The sequence below is a fragment of the Gadus morhua genome, chromosome 23 (assembly GCF_902167405.1).
Source record: "Gadus morhua chromosome 23, gadMor3.0, whole genome shotgun sequence".
Classification (NCBI taxonomy): domain Eukaryota; kingdom Metazoa; phylum Chordata; class Actinopteri; order Gadiformes; family Gadidae; genus Gadus; species Gadus morhua.
Genome location: NC_044070.1, coordinates 1,800,374 through 1,827,260, shown reverse-complemented (window position 1 = coordinate 1,827,260; position 26,887 = coordinate 1,800,374). Strand labels below are relative to the sequence as shown.

The 26,887-nt window shown below is 44.3% G+C and overlaps 1 protein-coding gene across 1 annotated transcript; it reads left to right on the top strand.

Moving 5' to 3' along the window:
• Nucleotides 1-270: 270 nt before the first annotated feature.
• LOC115537393 (glycine--tRNA ligase) lies at nt 271-9,874 on the top strand. Its single transcript, XM_030349299.1, has 17 exons — nt 271-474; nt 1,492-1,593; nt 1,774-1,876; nt 1,992-2,133; nt 2,800-2,888; nt 3,503-3,579; nt 3,747-3,892; nt 4,040-4,189; nt 4,276-4,438; nt 4,804-4,968; nt 5,042-5,149; nt 5,509-5,654; nt 5,747-5,832; nt 6,081-6,190; nt 6,640-6,733; nt 8,870-9,060; nt 9,580-9,874. The coding sequence occupies exons 1-17, from the start codon at nt 427-429 to the stop codon at nt 9,691-9,693; spliced, it is 2,034 nt and encodes a 677-aa protein (XP_030205159.1). The 5' UTR covers nt 271-426; the 3' UTR covers nt 9,694-9,874.
• The last annotated feature ends 17,013 nt before the right edge of the window (nt 9,875-26,887 follow it).

The window sequence follows — 26,887 nt, the reverse complement described above, 5'->3', positions numbered from 1 at the left end:
CAGCCGAGACTGAGGACGTTTAAAAAGTTAAGAAGCATCGTTTTTTAGAAGCTATATGTTCGTTGGAGGAAAGACGGTTGGCTACCGTTTTGTACTTTGCTTTCAGTTTCACTTATTTTACACACAGACCGACAGACAGACGGACACACACACACACACACACACACACACACACACACACACACACACACACACACACACACACACACACACACACACACACACACACACACACACACACACACACACACACACACACACACACACACACACACAAACGCACCTATGACAGTGTATATGACCCGCCCCTTCTCATGTTCTGAGCTGATGCAACAACAGTAACAGTGAGCCGCTCGGACTGGAACCAGCATCTCAACAGGAGACTGACAGCCCAGCACGGACCTTCCCGCTCGGAGCCTACGTGTCATGATGGAAGAAGTCCTGGCTCCTCTGAGAGAAGCTGTGAGGCAACAGGTGCGTAAACTGGGACAGAAAGAATACACATCTTTCGATTCGTTTTCTAATCGGAAGTCGACTAAAGCAAAGGAGTTGGTTTATCTTGACTTTGGTTTATCTTGGCTAACCGCATGCAAGCTCTTCTTGCATAGTTTAGGCGACAGATTATAGCAGTCCATGTACAGCGCATGGCCGCGGGAACGTATTCTCAGCAGGGGGTGCTGGAAAAAATAAACTCAGCCTGCACTAGATAAACTCGCAACTCGCTACATTGATAAAAAAAAAAGATATATAGCAGCGCAGCTCAATTACACCAGTGCATGCGCGCACAGTCGAAAATCGATCGTTGTGTTCAGACCATGGTTCACATCCACTGCTCCCCTCACACTTTTTCATATTGGCCTAACTTTTTTTCAGCACTAGGTCATATGAGCATTAAATAAATGCTGCGTCTCAAAATGCCTTGGACAGCAGCGACGATGACCCGCTTTGCCACGGGCCGAAACAGTGCGGAGCGACCACAGCCAGAGCGAACACAGCGGGGCAGAGGAGTGTCAGGAATAGTCTTTGGTGTACACATCAGTACGGCCTATTTGCACTACTGTTTAGTGGCAATGCAGTGTTTTAGCCTATTCTATGCCTTTTTATTTTCGTATATTATTTCAATGAATACAATTTATTTATTTATTTATAAAAACATTTTTTCCAAATATAGGTCGTCTTACAATGGGGTTTGTGTTTATATTCGGACCCATACGGTACAGCGGGCGCTCACATGACGTTAAGCATTTCCTGGTGCATAATGTGACGCTTCAGAACCTAAAATCCCGTTTCTCCCCGTTGACACGACAACACATAACCGGCGTTTTCAGAAATCTCCACTTTGGTTCTTAAAAATATTCGTTTTCTGTGATAAGGCAGGGCCTCAGACAGGGGGTGCAGCACCCCCAGCACCCCTACTTCCCGCGGTACTGAGTGCATCCCGTCCTAAATAACATGTGCGCGGAAATCATGTTAAGGAAATGTCCTTCAAAGGGCGAGGTGGTGCGGCAGATGAAAGAGCAAGGAGCCGCCGAGCAGGCCGTCAATCAGGCGGTGGCCGAACTGAGAGCCCGCAAGAGGACCCTGGAGGCCAAGGTGAGACCCCGTCATGGTCTATTGTTTCCCCGCTGATTGGCATTAAATAGCCGATGCCCTGTCGACTTTGACGCTTCAAGTTGCATTTCAATTGAATTCGTTTGACTCCAACGCGCTTTGAACGGAAGCGACCGTGGTTGATGGGGATGTGGGGGCCATGTACGTACCCCCCACTTGTAGGAGCTTTCGTTGCAACCCAAAGATGACGTAGTGGACAGGGCGAAGATGGAGGACACATTAAAGAGGAGATTCTTCTACGATCAGGCGTTTGCCATCTATGGAGGTAGGCCTAAGTCATGTGAAACAATAACGTGCAGTACCTAAAGGTTGAGCAGGATGAGAACGTGATTGAACATGTACCATGCTGAAGACTAAAGAAACGTATTGTGTGGGGTCAGGCGTGAGCGGCCTGTACGACTTCGGCCCTGTGGGTTGTGCCCTGAAGAACAACATCCTGCAGGTGTGGAGACAGCACTTCATCCAGGAGGAGCAGATCCTGGAGATCGACTGCACCATGCTGACCCCGGAGCCCGTGCTCAAGTAGGTCTCCTCCCGCCTCTCACAAGTTCGCTTCAAATATTGGTTTAGTTCCGTAATAACTAGGGATGGACCGAATTCGGCCAGCGATCCGATCCCCCGATCCTATCTATTAGGTGAAAAAGACACATGAAAAAGAAAACAGTGCAAAGACAAACTTTTTTTTTTTTTTATCAAATAGGCCTAAAGATTTTTTTATTTGTATTACTATATAAAAATGAAAATGAAATAAAAAACTATCTTAATGGATTTGTATTTGTCCTACACCAGAAGGAATTCTTTGCTACTGCGTAAATGTTTACTGTACATGAACACATTAACGGTAGATGATTGGTGGTCAAAAAATGATTGTGGAACATTTTTACATGCTAAGGTTCAGATATCATTTAGTTATTACAAATCATTATTTATATTATAGTTGGTTTGGTTTGACCAACCAAGAGGAAAGTTTAGAAAGTACGTTTTAGATAGCTGATGAGTAAGTTAAGCTGTCCCGTTGCATTCTGTACTCACTTTCCAGTGAAAAAAAACACATGCACTGGGCAAAACAGAGACACTGCTACAACCCACTCACACGGAAACCTTTCAACTGTACCGTATTGTGGAACGTCATCCATGCAAGCACCTTCCTTTTCTACCTGGAAATGATTTAGTGTATGTTGTTTGCAGGACTTCAGGACATGTAGACAAGTTCGCTGATTACATGGTGAAGGACGCCAAGACGGGCGAGTGTTTCCGTGCCGACCACCTCCTCAAAGGTGTGGGAGCTACATTTACTACTGGGGGCTTTCAAACCTGAATGCAGCGTGTGACCTCAACGGGAATTAGCATTAGCATTTTTCTTTTCCTGTGTCTCTCAAATCGTCTGCGTCGCTGGCCTCCTGCGTCTGTGTTTAAAATAATAATTTTTCTGATTATTAATTGTATCATTCAAATTATTACAAATCCAATCCTAGACACTTTGTTTAAAGACTTTCATTCTACTGTATCGCTCTTGTACAGTTATACTATTTCATGTGTCCTTTATACTTTGCAGAGCAGGTTTTGTAACAAGTTGAATGGGTATTTAATTGCCCGGGAATGGTGCGAGCCCCTGCCTTTAGCCCTCAGCAGGGGCGAGGCCAGCCACTGCTGCCGTAGGGTTGGGGGACTGGTTTGTCCGGGCTGGGAAACCTCAACAGGGTTCAGACAGAGTGGAAAGCGGCTGCAACCAACTCATTCTGGATCAAATGTTTGAAAGAGAAAGATTGCCTTGGACCTTTTGCAAAATGTCTTCCTTCTCGGAGAATTGCTGGTCTGTTGATCAGCCTTTTAGTATGGATAAAAAAGTCTGTGGTCTTCTGTAACAGAAAGGGGATTTGCTTCTCCACAGCTCATCTGAAAAAGCTCATGTTGGCCGAAAAGTGCTCAGCTGAGACCTCAGAAGAGATGGAGGACGTCATAACACAGGTGTGTGTGTGTGTAATGAGGCGTTTTCAGATGAACACACACACACACACACACACACACACACACACACACACACACACACACACACACACACACACACACACACACACACACACACACACACACACACACACACACAAACAGCTGATTCCTTTCTTCCTTCTCAGATGGACAACTACTCCCAGCAGGACCTGGCCGCTCTCTTTGGGAAATACAACGTCAGGTCTCCCTCAACAGGAAATGACCTCACAGCGCCCACCTCCTTCAACCTCATGTTCAAGACTTCCATCGGTCCAGCAGGAAACATGCCAGGGTACGGCTTATCTATCTAGACACACACACACACACACACACACACACACACACACACACACACACACACACACACACACACACACACACACACACACACACACACACACTATACGGTATGAATACAGTGTGACTACTTTTTCCACAGCTATCTGCGGCCTGAGACCGCTCAGGGAATGTTCCTGAACTTCAAGCGCCTGCTGGAGTTCAACCAGGGCAAACTGCCTTTTGGCGCCGCCCAGATTGGCAACTCCTTCAGGAACGAGATTTCCCCTCGCTCCGGGCTCATCCGAGTTCGGTAAAGCCCTTTGGTTTTCTCACCGTTAACATGTCACCCATGTACGGCACAGCATGACCCTGTGCCACTACACCTCTCTCCCCCAGAGAGTTCACCATGGCCGAGATAGAGCACTTTGTGGACCCCATGGAGAAGGTCCACCCCAAGTTCTCCAACGTGGCCGACCTGAACATCACGCTGTACTCCTCCAAGGCCCAGACCAGTGGGCAGTCCGCCCACATCATGAGGCTGGGAGATGCGGTGGAGCAGGTACGGGAGATTCACAAAGCTTTTGAAGCTGAGCAAACATCGAACTAACGTGGTGTCTAACTTCTGTCTGTGAAACTCTTCCACAACAAGGTCGTTTCTAGGATGTTGTCCAAGTAGAAGTGCATTGACTAAAAAAACAAAGCATGAGCAGGTGAACATGGGGTGATCACAAAATTATTTCAGTGTGTTTATTTTGTTGAAACTTTCAGTTTCATATTGACACAACACCTAGTACCCCCCCCCCCCCCCCCCCCCTCTTAAGGATGTCTGGGGAGGAGGAAGGCTTATGTTGAGCAGTTACGGACCAATCACCTCCAGCTCCAGTCCTGGTCCAACAGTTGGTGTCTCTGTGTGTCCTGTGACAGGGGGTCATCAACAACTCGGTCCTGGGCTACTTCATCGGCAGGATCTACCTGTACTTGACCAAAGTGGGTCTGTCCAAAGACAAGCTGCGCTTCCGCCAGCACATGGACAACGAGATGGCCCACTATGCCTGTGACTGCTGGGACGCAGAGACCAAGACCTCCTACGTACGTCAAGGGCCATCCTCCAGATTTAACTTTGACCTTGGCTGTGTAGCTCTAGCATGTCTGTGTTCTGCAGGGCTGGATCGAGATCGTGGGCTGTGCGGACCGCTCCTGCTACGACCTGACGTGCCACTCCAGAGCGACCAAGGTCCCTCTGGTGGCAGAGAAGATCCTCAAGGAGCCAATATCCTTAAGAAACCCACAATGCACTATTCTTCAACACAAATGCTTATATTTTTACTTGTAGACGGGCTATACTTTTAGACCGTATACAAGAGTATACAACTAATTTCACCACGTTAGTTAGATGTTTGCTCAGCTTAAAAATGTAAAAAAATTATGGTTGAGTGGTTTCTTATATTTATATATTTGACCAGGCCTTCTGGGTAGAGGGTGAAAAATTTGTGAAAATATTTCAACTAGGGTTAACACACAGTCTTTATCTAGGATTGGATGTGTTCAATAGTCTTTTCATTGTTCAAAATGTTGCAGAGGTCTCAGTCCATCCCATGTTTTCAGTCGTTCTCCCTAACTCGGTCGAACAAGACTGTGAGCGTCGTCCAGTTCGAACCCAACAAGGGTGCCATCGGCATGGCCTACAAGAGGGATGCCAGGTCCATCCTGGACTACCTCGCTGCCTGTGACGAAGGCTACATCACCGCTCAGGAAAGCACACTGGACACCAGCGGGTATGTTATCCCTGTTATGATGCCTCCACCACTGGGAGACCACCTTGAGAATGTGTTGGTTCAAGCCTTCACCAATGTGTGCGTGTTTCCAGAGAGTTCACCATCCAGACCGAGGGGAAGGCCTTCAAGATCACCAAGGACATGGCTTCTGTCAAGAGGTTCCAGAAGACCTCCCATGGTAGGTACTAGGTAGAAGACACTAACATAAAGACGTGCACATGGTAGGTACTAGGGAGAAGACACTGACAAATGACGGTGCACATGGTCGGTACTAGGTTTTTATAATCAGATTTCAAATTTTAATTGAATGTGAAGTATAAGATTTAATTGTTTGATTGACCATTGTGCTGGAAATGATACGTCTACCAAGTTTGAGATTGTCCGACTTGATCTGACCTGGGTGGGACCGCTGTGTGTCTCCAACAGTGGAAGAGATTGTTCCCAACGTCATCGAGCCCTCCTTTGGCATTGGCAGAATCATGTACGCAATATTCGAGCACTCCTTCCGAACCAGGGAGGGGGACGAGCAGAGGACGGTGAGACAAAACCATCCCAGCAGTACAAAGTAATCTACTAATGTGAAGGACAGAATTCAACACAAATCATTGAGCAGTAATGGTTATTATTGCCTGTATTCAGCGTTTGTATAAATGTAGTCAAATAAGTCAGGATGTTAATTCTTTCTGAGGTAAAACTGGTCTCAGTTTGACCACAAAATGTCTCCATTGCAGTTATTCAGTTTCCCTGCGACAGTGTAGAATGTTGCGTCCCTCAGTTTTGAGGTTTGCTCAGTCTGGGTCTGTAGTACCTCATGTTGCGTTCCTCAGCGTTGAGGTTTGCTCAGTCTCTGGGTCTGTAGTACTTCATGTTGCGTCCCTCAGTATTGAGGTTTGCTCAGTCTCTGGGTCTGAGGTACTTCCTAGGGTTCTCCTGTTCTTCTGGGATGTGAGACCTGCAGCTCAGACCCTGATCTCTTCCTCTGCAGTTCTTCAGCTTCCCTGCAACAGTGGCTCCCTACAAATGTTCCGTCCTTCCTCTGAGCCAGAACCAGGAGTTTGTTCCTTTCGTCAAAGAGCTGTGTGAGTCTAATTATTTGTTGTTGTTTGTTGTTTTTGTCTTGTCTTCTCCTTGTAATGTAATGTAACTTTATTTGAACAGGGACAATGTACAAAATAAACATTAACCTTGTATAGAGCAAGGAGAGATGCATTGTACCAGGTTTTAGCAAACTGCTATTTTCCACCTGTAGTCCCTGGGCAGGTAAGAACAATAAATACTACAAAAGTAAACAAGACACAATAATATAAAAACATGGGATTAAACATTAAAAGGATAACAAGATACAATAATATAATAAAAAGATAGGATAAAAAAGTTTACGAAAAGCACTACATTACAAATTTTATAAAATCACATACCCCTATCCTACTAGCACAAGTGTGTGCAGGTCTGTTGCATGAGCAGCCAAACCTTTGTCAGCAGGGAGAAGGTCTGAAAATCATTATGGTTATTAGATCTGTTGGGAGACTGTTCCATTGTTTTATCCCTATAAAAAAGAGAAGGACGACTTTCCAAATGTGATTTTGCATTGTGGGATTCTACATTCTTCCCTAATCGTTGACCTGGTTTATGAAGGTATTATTGTAGCAAAAGTCTTTAGCACCTGTAACTGCAGAATTTGAATGCGTACACTAAAGTCACAGTTCATTTGAAGTCGTATGTATTTATTTTGCATGTGTACTCTAAAGTCACAAAATGTGTAACAGTACATTTATAGTCGTAAATATTTTTTATACCATTGTAAACACAAAATAGGGTCTACGAGTACGCAAATCTATGTTACAGGTGCACAAATCCTTGTGCTACAATTATTGCAGCGCAGTTGGTGCAAAACACATTCGCACACCCGTGTTTCATAATCCGAGAACATGCCCTAAAGGTGTGCATTCGTAAACCCAAATTTGAATTAATGCATCAGAAGTTGCACATCTGTGAAAAAATTCCTCACAAATAAAATGATAAAGAACGCTATGTTAATTCAGCATTTTAATGAGCGAGCACAAATCCATTTTACAACTGTTCGAATCTGCTCCTGCAAGTCTCAGCTGTGGGTTTTTTTTGCAACACGTCTAGGTGGTAAATGTGTAGCAAAATTATTCGTATCCGTAGATGCCAGAGCGTCCGTGGGCGGGACAAAATAGTTCCGCCCATAATTTCCTAATCCAATGAAAATCGCCGGCAGGGATGCATTCCTCAAATTACACTGGGACCCAGCGCGTGCCAGCCATGGAGCTATAAAGATCGCAGCATACTCTTTGCGCGGGATACGTTTCTTTCTGGAGAAGTGAAGAGGGCGTCCTACTGAACGGAGGTGGGTATCCTACATTATGATAAAAGAAATGACTTAGTTCAAGTGAATTCCTCCCAAAGTATTTCATTAACATGCCGCAAATGTACCTCAATGTATTTTAAGGGTCGCCATAACATAAATTCAGAAATGTTAATGCAATACTCAGAATTCACTTGAACTAAGTCATTTAATTTAACATAATGTAGGAGACCTGCGAGAGTATGCTGCGATCTTTATAGCTCCATGGCTGGCACGCGGAAATGCATCCCTGCTGGCGATTTTCATTGGATTAGGAAATTATGGGCGGAACTATTTTGTCCCGCCCACGGACGCTCTGGCATCTACGGATACGAAATACTTTTGCTACACATTTACCACCTAGACGTGTTGCAAAACTACCTGCTAAAAAACCCACAGCTGAGACTTGCAGGAGCAGATTCGAGCAGTTGTAAAATGGATTTGTGCTCGCTCATTTAAATGCTGAACTAACATAGCGTTCTTTATCATTTTATTTGTGAGGAAATTTTTCACAGATGTGCAACTTCTGATGCATTAGTTCAAATTTGGGTTTACGAATGCACACCTTTTGAGCATGTTCTCAGATTATGAAACACGGGTGTGCGAATGTGTTTTGCATTAACTGCGCTGCGTCTACTTTTGTATTGGTGCTTTGTATTGTTCTTGTATTGTATATTTATCCTGTGTTTTTCTACTGCTGCTGGGCTATTGCAACAAACTAATATCTTCGACGGGGGATTAATAAAGTTGCATCGTATCGTATTCAGATACACTTAAGCAATTTCCTCATATTTCTGACATTTTTCTGAAGAACTTCTTTCTTCTTCCCCTTCCTCCTTGTCCTCAGCGGAGGCCATGACCGAACAGGGCGTGTCCCACAAGGTGGACGACTCCTCCGGGTCCATCGGCCGGCGCTACGCCCGCACCGACGAGATCGGCGTGGCCTTCGGCATCACCGTGGACTTTGACACCGTGAACAAGACGCCCCACACCGCCACGCTGCGGGACCGCGACTCTATGACCCAGATCAGGGCCCAGGTACCGCCTCTTGTGTCTCAGTGGTATCCCGTGTTTGGGGCACCGAAAACAAAAAACTACCGCTCACTCTTTGGGCCCAGTATTGGGTCTATAAATCCACTTCTGACCTCTCTGAGCCGCTGCCTCCACCGACATCAGTAAAACCTTGCTGGGTGTGCCCCCACTCTGAAGGACAGGCTCAGCATGGGCAACAGTGAGGATCAATAGTTGTTTTGTAGCTGAGAATCATTAGTCTGTTGGTAGACACTTTTACAAACAGGACAATTATGAGGCCTTTCAAACTGTTCACACACACTCATTTAGTTCTTTAAACAAAAACAAACCATAAAATATCTAAGTCCTCAAGTGGGGCCCCTCAGCCCCCAGTGTTCAGGGACCCTAGGCTATGATATTCTAGCCCTGAGGTCATCTGGATCCCTCAGGTCACCTGGATCCCCAGGTGTGAACTCTGAATGACTAAATGGTACAGTACGAGTATGAGTACATCTTCATCACACGGGATGTTTCTTCTCTCCACAGGTGACGGAGCTGCCAGGCCTGGTGAGAGACCTGGCCAACGGCCGGCTGACCTGGGCCGAGGTGGAGAGAAAGTACCCCGTCTTCGGAGGTCAAGAGACCATAAAGAAGGAGTAAACATATATGTCGGCATGCTGCAAGCTTCATTCTTAAGAAGGAGGGGTTTCTATGGAAGCCACTGTATTCTACAGCTTTTAAAAATCTAAACGTTATGGAAGAGATTTGCATATATTTTATCCCTCATGAAAAATTGTAGTTAAATTTAGTATCAATAAAGATGTGTTTGTATTATTAGTTAGCAATGCTTTAAAATCCAATTCTTCACTCTGTGTAATGCTCAAGATGTTCATCAACAGCCTATAACATCAGTACTGTCCATTTAAAACACTACTCACTATTATGAAGGGCTTTCTACTCTCAACTCAAGAAGCCAAGGTCTGGTGCTCAACCGCCGCTCCCTAGCTCCCAGTTAGGCCCACCAGTTCGGGCCACCAGTAAGGCCCACAAGTGGCCTTCATAGTGGTCCTCAGCCCCTCAGTAGCTCCCAGATAGGCCCACCAGTGGCCTTCATAGTGGTCCTCAGCCCCTCAATAGCTCCCAGTTAGGCCCACCAGTTAGGCCCACCAGTGACCTTGTTATGTCCCCCGCTAGGGGAAGGGGTGACAACATATAACCAGATGTTTTTGGTTTAACTGGAAGTTGTTTATTTAGCCCAGAGCATGGGATAATCAATTTAACACAAACAGAGGAGGCAAAACTACAAAAGGAAAAGGACCATTGGGTGCTGTCCAAATCAAAGAAACAAATATAACCAAGAAGAAGCTCCCAAAATACATGAGTGGAACAGCACCCCTACGTCTAGTGTTTTTAACAAAAGCATAGCTGCGAGTCGGTGTTCGATAACCTCTAAACAAAACTCTGGCCCAGTTCCCGTGTAGCAAACTAGAGCCTCAATCGAGCAACAAATAATCATTCCAAGACCCAATATGGCAAGCTGCATATCCAAGGCCAGCTGCCGTGAATGTTGAGCTCGCCCGTGCTTTATCCTCCAGGATCCTCGGCCCTCCGATGCAGCAGCCAATCACGTCCGGGGAAAGGCACATCAAAATTAGCATAATGGTCAACAAATCACACGCGGGGAAAACACATGATCATTAGCATGAGCATCGACAAACTGAGGATTTTACCCATGAGGGCGGGGCGTTAATCCGCAACCGTAACAGACCTTCATAGTGGTCCTCAGCCCCTCACTAGCTCCCAGTAAGGCCCACCAGTGGCCTTCATAGTGGTCCTCAGCCCCTCACTAGCTCCCAGTTAGGCCCACCAGTTAGGCCCACCAGTGGCCTTCATAGTGGTCCTCAGCCCCTCACTAGCTCCCAGTTAGGCCTTCGATGGCAGCTGATATCAAAGTTCCAACGGTGAGGTCCTCTTCTGATGTACTTTTTAATGGTTGATTATTTTTCTCTGGTTGTCCTCTATTGTCTCATCTTGCTGCATAAAGGAAACACATTTTCACCAACTGAAAACCAAGCAAGGGCCTCACAGTTGAGGTTTCAATTTATTCTAGGCGTATACAGGGTAGGTGGTTAGGCCTTGGCGTTGCGAAGCTAGCAAGCAGCTGGTCTAGGTGTGGCGCGTACACAAAACAAGAACAATGTGCAACGAATACGCCCACAGAGGGCAGGATTTAATACCACTTAAACCATCACACAGCAAAATAAACCAGCAGTAATCAACCACCAAATAAACTAAGCCCTGTCCTAAAAACGAGTTTACCCTTACCATCCCTCATCATTAAGGTGTGCCTTAAAGTATTCAAATTGTACCTCTCCGTAGCTCAACATATCTGTCGGTCACATCGTTACAACGCTACCGCATTGTGTTTACATTATACAATTGCAATCAATAATGAACCAATAAACATTCAGGAGCATCTTTATTGAACAGGATCCCGGGCAGAGCCCCTCTCCATTCAGCTCAACCTGGTAGGGCCCGATGAGGTTAACCAAGCACCCCTGTGTGGTTACTGAGGTGGACCACAGCCTCCTCAGCCTATAGGAAACATCCGCTTCTCAGCAATGTTGTTAAATGGTGTGGTACTCTTGAACCTTGTTCTTTATTTGCTTTAAGACTTTCAAATTAAAACTGGTTTAGTTACTTACATTGAACAGATCTGACTTGCGAAATTACTTTGCTATTTCAGACTTTGAATCTTTATTAAAACATATTATAGCACCACCTCACAATAAAGTCACACGCTAATGGTATACTTTATGTTTGTGTCAGAAAACTAAACCTTAAGAGGAATGGGCCGCACCAGTAGATTACTTGGTGCTGCAATTAACTCATCAACTAATGTAGATCTATTTTCACATAATGGGCCATAACTGAGCAAAGTATGTAAACGGTCTATGCTAATTTAATTTGACAACTCTCAGGTGTTAAATGATTGATTTGAGCCTTTTCACTTTCCATGTTAAAAGGTCTGCATGGGTTCGTCTCTGCTAGTAAAAGTGCCCTGCACTGATATATTTGACACCGCACTACCTATACTGCTTGAATGAATAAATCATGTATCTAATATCTAATATCTGACTGTATCTATCCACTGTTATCATTGTAACAAGGTAATGAGCGCGGGGAGACCAGTTTCCTTTGTCCCTTTGTTGGGAGCTCTTTTCATCAATAACGCAAACTTAAGACAGGCTCCAAAACTAAATAACGGTTGAGATCCATGCGCTTCCTGGTTCTGTTGAGGTTGAGCACAGTCTCTCACTCTCTCTCTTGTGAGCACAGTCTCTCTCTCTCTCTCTTGTGAGCACAGTCTCTCTCTCTCTCTCTCTCTCTCTCTCTCTCTCTCTCTCTCTCTCTCTGTTGGTAGACACTTTTACAAACAGGACAATTATGAGGCCTTTCAAACTGTTCACACACTAATTTAGTTCTTTAAACAAAAACAAAACATAAAATATCTAAGTCCTCAAGTGGGGCCCCTCAGCCCCCAGTGTTCAGGGGCCCTAGGCTATGATATTCTAGCCCTGAGGTCATCTGGATCCCTCAGGTCACCTGGATCCCCAGGTGTGAACTCTGAATGACTAAATGGTACAGTACGAGTATGAGTACATCTTCATCACACGGGATGTTTCTTCTCTCCACAGGTGACGGAGCTGCCAGGCCTGGTGAGAGACCTGGCCAACGGCCGGCTGACCTGGGCCGAGGTGGAGAGAAAGTACCCCGTCTTCGGAGGTCAAGAGACCATAAAGAAGGAGTAAACATATATGTCGGCATGCTGCAAGCTTCATTCTTAAGAAGGAGGGGTTTCTATGGAAGCCACTGTATTCTACAGCTTTTAAAAATCTAAACGTTATGGAAGAGATTTGCATATATTTTATCCCTCATGAAAAATTGTAGTTAAATTTAGTATCAATAAAGATGTGTTTGTATTATTAGTTAGCAATGCTTTAAAATCCAATTCTTCACTCTGTGTAATGCTGAAGATGTTCATCAACAGCCTATAACATCAGTGCTGTCCATTTAAAACACTACTCACTATTATGAAGGGCTTTCTACTCTCAACTCAAGAAGCCAAGGTCTGGTGCTCAACCGCCGCTCCCTAGCTCCCAGTTAGGCCCACCAGTTCGGGCCACCAGTAAGGCCCACAAGTGGCCTTCATAGTGGTCCTCAGCCCCTCAGTAGCTCCCAGATAGGCCCACCAGTGGCCTTCATAGTGGTCCTCAGCCCCTCAATAGCTCCCAGTTAGGCCCACCAGTTAGGCCCACCAGTGACCTTGTTATGTCCCCCGCTAGGGGAAGGGGTGGCAACATATAACCAGATGTTTTTGGTTTAACTGGAAGTTGTTTATTTAGCCCAGAGCATGGGATAATCAATTTAACACAAACAGAGGAGGCAAAACTACAAAAGGAAAAGGACCATTGGGTGCTGTCCAAATCAAAGAAACAAATATAACCAAGAAGAAGCTCCCAAAATACATGAGTGGAACAGCACCCCTACGTCTAGTGTTTTTAACAAAAGCATAGCTGCGAGTCGGTGTTCGATAACCTCTAAACAAAACTCCGGCCCAGTTCCCGTGTAGCAAACTAGAGCCTCAATCGAGCAACAAATAATCATTCCAAGACCCAATATGGCAAGCTGCATATCCAAGGCCAGCTGCCGTGAATGTTGAGCTCGCCCGTGCTTTATCCTCCAGGATCCTCGGCCCTCCGATGCAGCAGCCAATCACGTCCGGGGAAAGGCACATCAAAATTAGCATAATGGTCAACAAATCACACGCGGGGAAAACACATGATCATTAGCATGAGCATCGACAAACTGAGGATTTTACCCATGAGGGCGGGGCGTTAATCCGCAACCGTAACAGACCTTCATAGTGGTCCTCAGCCCCTCACTAGCTCCCAGTAAGGCCCACCAGTGGCCTTCATAGTGGTCCTCAGCCCCTCACTAGCTCCCAGTTAGGCCCACCAGTTAGGCCCACCAGTGGCCTTCATAGTGGTCCTCAGCCCCTCACTAGCTCCCAGTTAGGCCTTCGATGGCAGCTGATATCAAAGTTCCAACGGTGAGGTCCTCTTCTGATGTACTTTTTAATGGTTGATTATTTTTCTCTGGTTGTCCTCTATTGTCTCATCTTGCTGCATAAAGGAAACACATTTTCACCAACTGAAAACCAAGCAAGGGCCTCACAGTTGAGGTTTCAATTTATTCTAGGCGTATACAGGGTAGGTGGTTAGGCCTTGGCGTTGCGAAGCTAGCAAGCAGCTGGTCTAGGTGTGGCGCGTACACAAAACAAGAACAATGTGCAACGAATACGCCCACAGAGGGCAGGATTTAATACCACTTAAACCATCACACAGCAAAATAAACCAGCAGTAATCAACCACCAAATAAACTAAGCCCTGTCCTAAAAACGAGTTTACCCTTACCATCCCTCATCATTAAGGTGTGCCTTAAAGTATTCAAATTGTACCTCTCCGTAGCTCAACATATCTGTCGGTCACATCGTTACAACGCTACCGCATTGTGTTTACATTATACAATTGCAATCAATAATGAACCAATAAACATTCAGGAGCATCTTTATTGAACAGGATCCCGGGCAGAGCCCCTCTCCATTCAGCTCAACCTGGTAGGGCCCGATGAGGTTAACCAAGCACCCCTGTGTGGTTACTGAGGTGGACCACAGCCTCCTCAGCCTATAGGAAACATCCGCTTCTCAGCAATGTTGTTAAATGGTGTGGTACTCTTGAACCTTGTTCTTTATTTGCTTTAAGACTTTCAAATTAAAACTGGTTTAGTTACTTACATTGAACAGATCTGACTTGCGAAATTACTTTGCTATTTCAGACTTTGAATCTTTATTAAAACATATTATAGCACCACCTCACAATAAAGTCACACGCTAATGGTATACTTTATGTTTGTGTCAGAAAACTAAACCTTAAGAGGAATGGGCCGCACCAGTAGATTACTTGGTGCTGCAATTAACTCATCAACTAATGTAGATCTATTTTCACATAATGGGCCATAACTGAGCAAAGTATGTAAACGGTCTATGCTAATTTAATTTGACAACTCTCAGGTGTTAAATGATTGATTTGAGCCTTTTCACTTTCCATGTTAAAAGGTCTGCATGGGTTCGTCTCTGCTAGTAAAAGTGCCCTGCACTGATATATTTGACACCGCACTACCTATACTGCTTGAATGAATAAATCATGTATCTAATATCTAATATCTGACTGTATCTATCCACTGTTATCATTGTAACAAGGTAATGAGCGCGGGGAGACCAGTTTCCTTTGTCCCTTTGTTGGGAGCTCTTTTCATCAATAACGCAAACTTAAGACAGGCTCCAAAACTAAATAACGGTTGAGATCCATGCGCTTCCTGGTTCTGTTGAGGTTGAGCACAGTCTCTCACTCTCTCTCTTGTGAGCACAGTCTCTCTCTCTCTCTCTTGTGAGCACAGTCTCTCTCTCTCTCTCTCTCTCTCTCTCTCTCTCTCTCTCTCTCTGTTGGTAGACACTTTTACAAACAGGACAATTATGAGGCCTTTCAAACTGTTCACACACTAATTTAGTTCTTTAAACAAAAACAAAACATAAAATATCTAAGTCCTCAAGTGGGGCCCCTCAGCCCCCAGTGTTCAGGGGCCCTAGGCTATGATATTCTAGCCCTGAGGTCATCTGGATCCCTCAGGTCACCTGGATCCCCAGGTGTGAACTCTGAATGACTAAATGGTACAGTACGAGTATGAGTACATCTTCATCACACGGGATGTTTCTTCTCTCCACAGGTGACGGAGCTGCCAGGCCTGGTGAGAGACCTGGCCAACGGCCGGCTGACCTGGGCCGAGGTGGAGAGAAAGTACCCCGTCTTCGGAGGTCAAGAGACCATAAAGAAGGAGTAAACATATATGTCGGCATGCTGCAAGCTTCATTCTTAAGAAGGAGGGGTTTCTATGGAAGCCACTGTATTCTACAGCTTTTAAAAATCTAAACGTTATGGAAGAGATTTGCATATATTTTATCCCTCATGAAAAATTGTAGTTAAATTTAGTATCAATAAAGATGTGTTTGTATTATTAGTTAGCAATGCTTTAAAATCCAATTCTTCACTCTGTGTAATGCTGAAGATGTTCATCAACAGCCTATAACATCAGTGCTGTCCATTTAAAACACTACTCACTATTATGAAGGGCTTTCTACTCTCAACTCAAGAAGCCAAGGTCTGGTGCTCAACCGCCGCTCCCTAGCTCCCAGTTAGGCCCACCAGTTCGGGCCACCAGTAAGGCCCACAAGTGGCCTTCATAGTGGTCCTCAGCCCCTCAGTAGCTCCCAGATAGGCCCACCAGTGGCCTTCATAGTGGTCCTCAGCCCCTCAATAGCTCCCAGTTAGGCCCACCAGTTAGGCCCACCAGTGACCTTGTTATGTCCCCCGCTAGGGGAAGGGGTGGCAACATATAACCAGATGTTTTTGGTTTAACTGGAAGTTGTTTATTTAGCCCAGAGCATGGGATAATCAATTTAACACAAACAGAGGAGGCAAAACTACAAAAGGAAAAGGACCATTGGGTGCTGTCCAAATCAAAGAAACAAATATAACCAAGAAGAAGCTCCCAAAATACATGAGTGGAACAGCACCCCTACGTCTAGTGTTTTTAACAAAAGCATAGCTGCGAGTCGGTGTTCGATAACCTCTAAACAAAACTCCGGCCCAGTTCCCGTGTAGCAAACTAGAGCCTCAATCGAGCAACAAATAATCATTCCAAGACCCAATATGGCAAGCTGCATATCCAAGGCCAGCTGCCGTGAATGTTGAGCTCGCCCGTGCTTTGTCCTCCAGGATCCTCGGCCCTCCGATGCAGCAGCCAATCACGTCCGGGGAAAGGCACATCAAAATTAGCATAATGGTCAACAAATCACACGCGGGGAAAACATATGATCATTAGCATGAGCATCGACAAACTGAGGATTTTACCCATGAGGGCGGGGCGTTAATCCGCAACCGTAACAGACCTTCATAGTGGTCCTCAGCCCCTCACTAGCTCCCAGTAAGGCCCACCAGTGGCCTTCATAGTGGTCCTCAGCCCCTCACTAGCTCCCAGTTAGGCCCACCAGTTAGGCCCACCAGTGGCCTTCATAGTGGTCCTCAGCCCCTCACTAGCTCCCAGTTAGGCCTTCGATGGCAGCTGATATCAAAGTTCCAACGGTGAGGTCCTCTTCTGATGTACTTTTTAATGGTTGATTATTTTTCTCTGGTTGTCCTCTATTGTCTCATCTTGATGCATAAAGGAAACACATTTTCACCAACTGAAAACCAAGCAAGGGCCTCACAGTTGAGGTTTCAATGTATTCTAGGCGTATACAGGGTAGGTGGTTAGGCCTTGGCGTTGCGAAGCTAGCAAGCAGCTGGTCTAGGTGTGGCGCGTACACAAAACAAGAACAATGTGCAACGAATACGCCCACAGAGGGCAGGATTTAATACCACTTAAAAAACACGAATAAACTTGGTTATGGCATTTGCATTTCTGAATTCCCAGACAGGGGTTGTTGAAATAGTGTTGTGAGCTGGGTTTGCACAGCTCGTTGTTTTTTTCACAGCAACGTGATAGTAACACCTGGCCTCTTCAAATGTGTGTGCATGTTAAAGTGCTGTACGTAGACACGGAGAACCCTCTCCATAGCCGGAGAGCGCATCCAATATTTTTTAACTGTCCGTCGACGCCATGGACCTATTGGTCGACGAAACGGAGACGGCAAGGGCTGGTCGTCTAACAAAATCATTTCCTGAATCACTTCACCGGTTTGACTTTGCACCTTAATTACTTTGTACATTGTTTACTTTGCACCTTAAGAACCAATAAAACACCAAATAAGATTTGAAAAGCTTTCGAAGTTTATTTACAACACTGCTTGCATAGTTTGTAGTCAACATATAAGATAGGGGCGGCGAATTGCATTGCGTAACCGACATCCCGACGGAGAGCGGCTGAGAGGATTACGGAGTCGGAGTAGTATACTTTGGCTAACGCCTCGTTTCCACATACGTATGTTTTTCGTATCCGGGCTTCCGTAAATTGACAGAAGGAGTCGCTAGTGTTTTACGTACGGACATGAATTTATTTACGGACAAAAGATGGGGGAGCGTATGATAATGGCCGTTTTTAGGAGACCGTTACTTTGGAACATGAGGATCGACATATACAGAGATAAAAACAAAACCAACCAGGCTTGGAAAGAGATCGGTGAGGAGTTTGGCCTGCCAGGTACTTACATGTTTTGTGAAAAACATAAAAACTTTCATACGGTATCTCCGTAAAACGACGGCGAAAGTTAAATTTTTTGAACGTATATTACGGACATACCGGACAGAAATTTTACGGAGGGGAGGAGTCTCGGAGGGAAAACGGACATTACGGAGAATCACATAGGAATGAATGGACTTTCGGTCGGAGACGGTTGGATCGCATACGAGAATGTACGTATGTGGAAACGAGGCACGCCTCGTTTCCACATACGTATGTTTTTCGTGTCCGTGCTTCCGTAAATTTACGGAAGGAGTCGCTAGTGTTTTACGTACGGGCATGAATTTATTTACGGACAAAAGATGTTAGGAGAAATCAGCGGATTGTTTACTCCGGGTAGGAAAGGAGTGCCCAAATGAAGGAGTTCAAGTACCTCGGGGTCTTGTTCGCGAGTGAGGGTACTATGGAGCGTGAGATTGGCCGGAGAATCGGAGCAGCGGGGGCGGTATTGCGTTCGCTTTACCGCACCGTTGTGACGAAAAGAGAGCTGAGCCGCAAGGCAAAGCTCTCGATCTACCGGTCGATCTTCGTTCCTATCCTCACCTATGGTCATGAGGGCTGGGTGATGACCGAAAGGACGAGATCGCGGGTACAAGCGGCCGAGATGAGTTTTCTCAGAAGGGTGGCTGGCGTCTCCCTAGCTCGGATTAGAGCCGCTGCTCCTTTACTTAGAAAGGAGTCAGCTGAGGTGGATCGGGTATCTGGTAAGGATGCCCACTGGGCGCCTTCCTTGGGAGGTGTTTCAGGCACGTCCAGTGGGGAGGAGACCTCGGGGAAGACCCAGGACTAGTTGGAGAGATTATATCTCAACACTGGCCTGGGAACGCCTCGGGATCCCCCCGTCAGAGTTGGTCAATGTGGCCCGGGAAAGGGAAGTCTGGGGCCCCCTGCATGAGCTGCTCCCCCCGCGACCCGACCCCGGATAAGCGGATAGGAGACCGGTACTTTGGAACATGAGGATCGACATATACAGAGATAAAAACAAAACCAACAGGCTTGGAAAGAGATCGCTGAGGAGTTTGGCCTGCAAGGTACTTAGCCTACAAGTTTTGTGAAAAACATAAAAACTTTCATACGGTATCTCCGTAAAACGACGGAGAAAGTTAAATTTTTTGAACGTATATTACGGACATACCGGACAGAAATTTTACGGAGGGGAGGAGTCTCGGAGGAAAAACGGACATTACGGAGAATCACATAGGAATGAATGGATTTTCGGTCGGAGACGGTTGGATCGCATACGAGAATGTACGTATGTTATTCGTATCCGTGCTTCCGTAAATTTACTGAGGGGTCGCTAGTGTTTTACGTACGGACATGAATTTATTTACGGACAGCCAAAAAGATGGGGAAACGTATGATAATGGCCGTTTGTAGGAGACCGGTACTTTGGAACATGAGGATCGACATAAAAACAAAACCAACCTGGCTTGGAAAGAGATCGTCTAGGAGTTAGGCCTGCCAGGTGTTTTGTGAAAAACATAAAAACTTTCATACGGTATCTCCGTAAAACGACGGCGGAAGTTAAATTTTTTGAACGTATATTACGGACATACAGAAATTTTACGGAGGGGAGGAGTCTCGGAGGAAAAACGGACATTACGGAAACGAGGCGTAACGCCTCGTTTCCACATACGTACATTCTCGTATGCGATCCAACCGTCTCCGACCGAAAGTCCATTCGTTCCTATGTGATTCTCCGTAATGTCAGTTTTTCCTCCGAGAGTCCTCCCCTCCGTAAAATTTCTGTCCGGTATGTCCGTAATATCCGTTAATTTTTTTTTACTTTCGCCGTCGTTTTATGAGAGTTTTTATGAGAGTACCTGGCAGGCCAAACTCCTCGCCGACCTCTTTCCAAGCCTGGTTGGTTTTGTTTTTATCTCTGTATATGACATGTATGTCGATCCTCATGTTCCAAAGTACCGGTCTCCTAAAAACGGCCATTATCATACGTTCCCCCATCTTTTTGGCTGGCGTAAATAAATTCATGTCCGTACGTAAAACACTAGCGACCCCTTCCGTAAATTTACGGAAGCACGGATACGAAAAACATGCGTGTGTGGAAACGAGGCGTAAACGGTCCGGGTGGAACTCCGACTTCAAGTTTTAAATTCTGCATCCCAAAACAAGCCTTCACATTCACCATATTAACGCTACACCACATTTACGAACTGCGGTACACCTCTGTAACCGCACCGAAGTGCCTGTACCGTGACGGTTCGGTACAAATATGTGTATTACACCCCTACATATTATCATATTATATATGATATTATCATACTGTTAATACTTAGCGTAGGCCTACTGTCCATCTATGCTTCGCTTACCCGTTATATCTGTTATATACATGCTGCTCATACATCGTCACTTTACTTTTCTTGTATTCACTCCTGCACTATCCCACACCATTATTTAACTATACTGTACTTATATTGCACTATATGACAAACATGTTCAAACTGCACCTTAACCGCTATTTTGCACTAATGTTTAGATCAGGGGTGTCCAACCTTTTTCAAAGGGGGCCATATTTGAAAAATTTAAATACCTCGAGAGCCGAATGCCTCTCCCGTCATATCTTTTGGACCATAATAAAGTCACATACAAATTAATTGCATTTCTTCATTTTTATTTAACGATCTGCAATAGTCTGCAATAGACTTCAATTTGACAATAACAAATGCTAGAAGAAAAAAGTCTCTTTCACAACTTGTATATCACACACAATGAACAAGCATTGAGGAGTAGCTGTCCAAGTTAATTTGAGAAAACATGTATGATTTCATGTAGCAAATTCACATAAACTGTATTACAACAATTGCAGTCAAATAAAAATAGTGTTTTCTTCAATTTCATTAACTCAGAACAATAGGAAACTAACAACAATTTGACCATAAAAAATGCACATGCAAAGAAATAAACATACAATAGGTCTCTAACAATTTCCAGATCACACCACACAACCAAACTTGGTGTTTCAACTTAAAAATTTGAGTGTCCATGCTGCCTTGAAATTGTATGTCAAGACAACTAAGACAATAAGTTAACTGAAATAGATATTGCTATTTCACTCAACTCCATCTTCAGTCCATATTACATGAAAGCGTTAGGTGACATAACTTAACCTTGAGTCAATACTACATGAATTCAATAGTTGATTAAACTTAAATAGCATTATAAGTAACACACATTTTTTTGTTGATGCAACTACAAAAGCATAATTTGTATTTACATTTATGAACAGATTGAATATAAACTGCAATCAAGATTACTTAAATTTATAAGTTGACTTAACTGATATACAGTACTAGTGAGTTGTACTTACATTTATGAACTGATTGAATATAAAGCCCAATCCATATTACTTAAATGTATAGTTTGATTTAGCTACAGCAGCCATGATGTAGTAATACCAGAGCCCGTCTACGAAGAGCCTAGGCACTTGTAGTTCCATTAGACATCCACTGGGGGTGATCGCCTGCGAGTCCAGATTGAATGGGAGATAAATATATCTCTTTCACCTGCTTGTCATTGAAATATCGCAAATGTTATTGTAGGTTCCGCAAGTTCAATATAGATTATAGTTCAAAAGTCAAATGAATGAGTACTTATGTCCTTTCGATTTCTTACAGTTTGGGCCGTTGTTGGCCGTAAACGCTAGCATTCTGCTAATGAATGCTGATTGGTCAGGAACGGACTTGCGACCGATTACGACCGGAGACACCTCTTGATGGCATCTGAAGCTGAAGTAGCCTGGTTCTACCAGACTCTCGTATTTCACTTCATTTCATTTCATTTGTACAGAGAGTCTGGACCTAATCAATTGACAAACGTTAACTCACTTGAAGGCGGGTGTCTGTTGAAGTTTAAAATGATTGGATCTGCCCAGTGCCACTCTGGATCTGCCATAACCAATCGCTAACGTTTGGTTGTGACGTATGTCATGCGCCGGGAATCACGCGCAGGTTGTACCAGAGCCCGTCTACGAAGAGCCTGGGCACTCCCTATACGCCCCATTGTACCGATTTTGGTTGTAGTTCCATGAGACATCCACTGGGGGTGATCGCGGGCGAGTCCAGATTGAATGGGAGTCTATGGGGCTAAACGGCTAATTATGCCTCTTTCACCTGCTTGTCGTTGAAATATCGCAAATTTTATTGCAGATTCCGCAAGTTCAATATAGATTATGGTTCAAAAGTCAAATGAGTGAGTACTTATGTCCTTTCGATTTCTGACAGTTTGGGCCGTTGTTGGCCATACACGCTAGCATTCTGCTAATGAACGCTGATTGGTCAGGGACGGACTTGCGACTGATTACGACCAGAGACCCCTCTTGACGGCATCTGAAGCTGAAGAGCATTCAGAAACGTGTAAACTCAATTTTTGCGTACTGTATTTATATTTTCCTGCAGGCCCTTTTATTTTTTTAGATAACCTCTCTCAATTTCTCTCTCGTTCTCGTACCTCTAATAAGAACCTCATTGTGGAAAATGATTGTTTTTTGTATTTTGCGTTGGACAAGTAAACCCTTTAAAAACATCACGTCGTGGATAGTGGATGAGGTATGCGACGAAGGGAATACGGAGCGTCAAGCTGAAGCTTCACATTAGAAACATTGTTGGCCGTACATTAGTCAAAAAAGGTGTGAAAGTACATGGGCATAAATGGAATTTCTTGTGTTCAATGTTCAATGTGTTATATTACGGAAGAGGATTAGGGCCACACATGTAAAAAAAAATTAAGTTCTGACTTTATTCTCAGAATTCTGAGAAAAAAGTCAGAATTCTGACTTTAATCTCAGAATTCTGAGAATAAAGTCAGAATTCTGACATTAATCTCAGAATTCTGACATTAATCTCAGAATTCTGAGATAAAAAGTCAGAATTCTGACATTCATCTCAGAATTCTGAGATTAAAGTCAGAATTCTGACTTTAATCTCAGAATTCTGAGATAAAAAGTCAGAATTCTGACATTAATCTCAGAATTCTGACATTAATCTCAGAATTCTGAGAAAAAAGTCAGAATTCTGACTTTAAAGTCAGAACTACGGGTATCTGTAAGGACCAACCTCCGTGGGAGAGACACTTTGCTTTATGCAGTAGGAGGAAACCTATGGAAGTCCAAGAAAGCCACAATCCGGCCCTAGAATGGCGCGGTAAAAGTGCACGTCCCATAGCCAACTCACCAAGCTCACCAAGTCCAGTATTCAGAATTCAAAGCATTTATTCACAAATACGTTCTATTTTTTTGACAAGCGGAGCCGACAGTCCTGTGCAAGTATGCACATTAGCCATGTGCGCCAAACAGAAGATAGACGCAATGTATAGAACTGATTGTTGTGCATTGTTGTGGATATGTAGGCTGGTTAGTTGTGGTTGTTTGTGGTCTTAGTGAAACAGCTTTGCCTTTGAGTTGGAGAAGTTGGAGTGATTGTGTGAATGTGCGAGAGAGAGCGCACCTGCCGTGGTGATGTTGGGCTTGTTGTTGGCTTATATGTGATCAATGATGTATCTGTCTGATCGTATTAGCTGTAGATGGATGGTTAAATAATGTCACAAGAACGGTCATACTGCAGGCTCTTATTTGCAAATGCACTGATTGTGTGCCTGTCTCCGATGTGCTATATACCTGGCATTTATTCAGTTCATGTTCTTCTGAGTGCGCAAGAACTGTGCCAATTATTGTCGTGTTTGCATTGTAATGCACAACTTTGCCCCTCCCTGTTATAAAATAACGTGCATCCCAACAACTTTAGCCAATGCAGGCTCCTATTGCTATACCAGTGTGTTTAACGTGTGTGCGTGTGTGTGTCTGTGTGTGTGTGTGTGTGTGTGCGTGTGTGTGTGTGTTGTCATGTAGGCTATGGATATAGATTTATTGTCTTGGCTTGCTTGCATCCATGAAATATTGTAATGTTATGGCCTAGCTGGCTACTGCATATCGAGAACAATCTGGGGATGAGGGCATCCCCGAATATTGACGGGTATTTCGAACACTGCCATCTCAATATATAGCCTAACATATACAAATATATCAGTGTACTAGACACAAATGTATTTTCCACTAGCTAGTGGTGGTCATTACATTGTAGTGAAACTAGTAAAGACAACACAGCTTTATGTTACGGCGAAACATGGAGGCACTGCAGCTCTAGTCTCGACAATGCGTTACTTTAGTCTGGTATTTCTCTTCACTGATTGGTTAGACAGCCTTCTATGGAAAGCCAAGAAGGCCACAATCCGGACCTAGATTGGCGCGGTAAAAGTGCAAAACCGTACGGAAACCGTACGGTTTCCGTACGGATTCCGTACGGATTCCGTACGGATTCCGTACGGTTTCCGTACGGATTCCGTACGGTTTTGCAAGAATTCCGTACGGAATCCGTACGGAATCCGTACGGTTTCCGTACGGTTTCCGTACGGATTCCGTACGGATTCCGTACGGTTTCCGTACGGATTCCGTACGGATTCCGTACGGTTTTGAATGACTAATAGCCGCGGCTATTAGTCATTCACTCCGGCTATTAGTTATTCACTCCGGCTATTAGGTATGCAGAACGAGCCCCTCCCCTTCTTTGCTTGACCACTAAGTTTGAAGGCTGTCTAACCAATCAGTGAAGAGAAAGACCAGACTAAAGTAACGCATTGTCGAAACTAGAGCGGCAGTCAGTGCCTCCATGTTTCGCCGTAACATAAGGCTGTGTTGTCTTTACTAGTTTCACTACAATGTAATGACCACCACTAGCTAGTGGAAAATATATTTGTGTCTAGTACAGTGATATATTTGTATATGTTAGGCTATATATTGAGATGGCAGTGTGCGAAATACCCATCATTATTCGGGGATGCCCTCATCCCCAGATTGTTCGCGATATGCAGTAGCCAGCTCGGCCATAACATTACAATATTTCATGGATGCAAGCAAGCCAAGACAATCGATCTATATCTATAGCCTACATGACAACACGCAGACACACACACGCAGACACACACACACACACACACACACACACACACACACACACACACACACACACACACACACACACACACACACACACACACACACACACATTAAGCACACATTAAGCACACTGGTAAAGCAATAGGAGCCTGCATTGGCTGAAGTTGTTGGGATGCACCTTATTTTATAACAGGGAGGGGCAAAGTTGTGCATTACAATGCAAACACGACAATAATTGGCACCGTTCTTGCGCACTCAGAAGAACATGCAGTAGGACCGATCTTGTGACATTATTTAACCATCCATCTACAGCTAATACGATCAGACAGATACATCATCGATCACATAAAAGCCCACAACAAGCCCAACATCACCACGGCAGGTGCGATCTCTCTCGCACATTCACACAATCACTCCAACTTCTCCAACTCCAAGGCAAGGCTGTTTCACTAAGACCACAAACAACCACAACTAACCAGCCTACATATCCACAATAATGCACAACAATCAGTTCTATACATTGCGTCTATCTTCTGTTTGGTGCACATGGCTAATTTGCATAGTTTGCACCGGACTCTCGGCTCCGCTTGTCAAAAAAATGGAACGTATTTGTGAATAAATGCTTTGAATTCTGAATACTGGACTTGGTGAGCTTGAATAGGCTAAATCTAAGTGACCTTTAGTGAGATGGCCTAAAACGGAATACAAATGAATTATTCTAGGACATATAGGCTTTCAGGATCAATTCAGAGGTTCAACTGTTCGTGATTAATTTTGCTTAGCCAGTGAAAGTGACCAGCTGTAGATTCCGCACTGTTAAAAATACTTCACTACAAGTAGGCTATAAGTCCTCCAAATAATTCAGCAGAATTGCATTACTGCCACACGCATAGGCAGCAGTAGTCATTATGCGCTGAAATGGTCCCTGCCAGTGTTTTTCTATTCTGATGTTTGTGGATGAATCTTTCAGCTACAGCTTTGTTACATTTCCTTGCGATGGTTTGCTGGTTTAACTATACAGCAATAAATCAAATGATGCAAGATGATGTGTCCGTTGCGTGGCTGTCATGTGAGAGCCGTATACGCATTTTAAAAACACCTGTAATCAGCGTGACTATGACTTTCCGAGCGGATCATGGGGGGCTCTTCAATCATTTATTTTTCAGGATTTTCTCCCGTCATCCTCCAGTTTATTGCAAACATCTGGAGATAAGTCGGTTTAATTAAATACTCAAGTGAAATACAAGTGTACCTCCAAATTGCACTTATTGTACAGTACTTCGGTAAGGGCATTTACAATCCATCACTAAAGTTTTAATAGAATATTCTGATTCAGCGGATTTAAAATGTATTTGTATAATCTTCACAAATCTTGCAGCAATGCAATGTTAATATATCATCATGGGAAATGAGTATTCTGATTCAGCACATTTACTATTTATTTGTATAATCTTCACAACTCACAGCAATGAAATGTTAATTTATCATCATGGGAAATAGCATATAAACAAGCTTCATAAAAATTCATTTCTA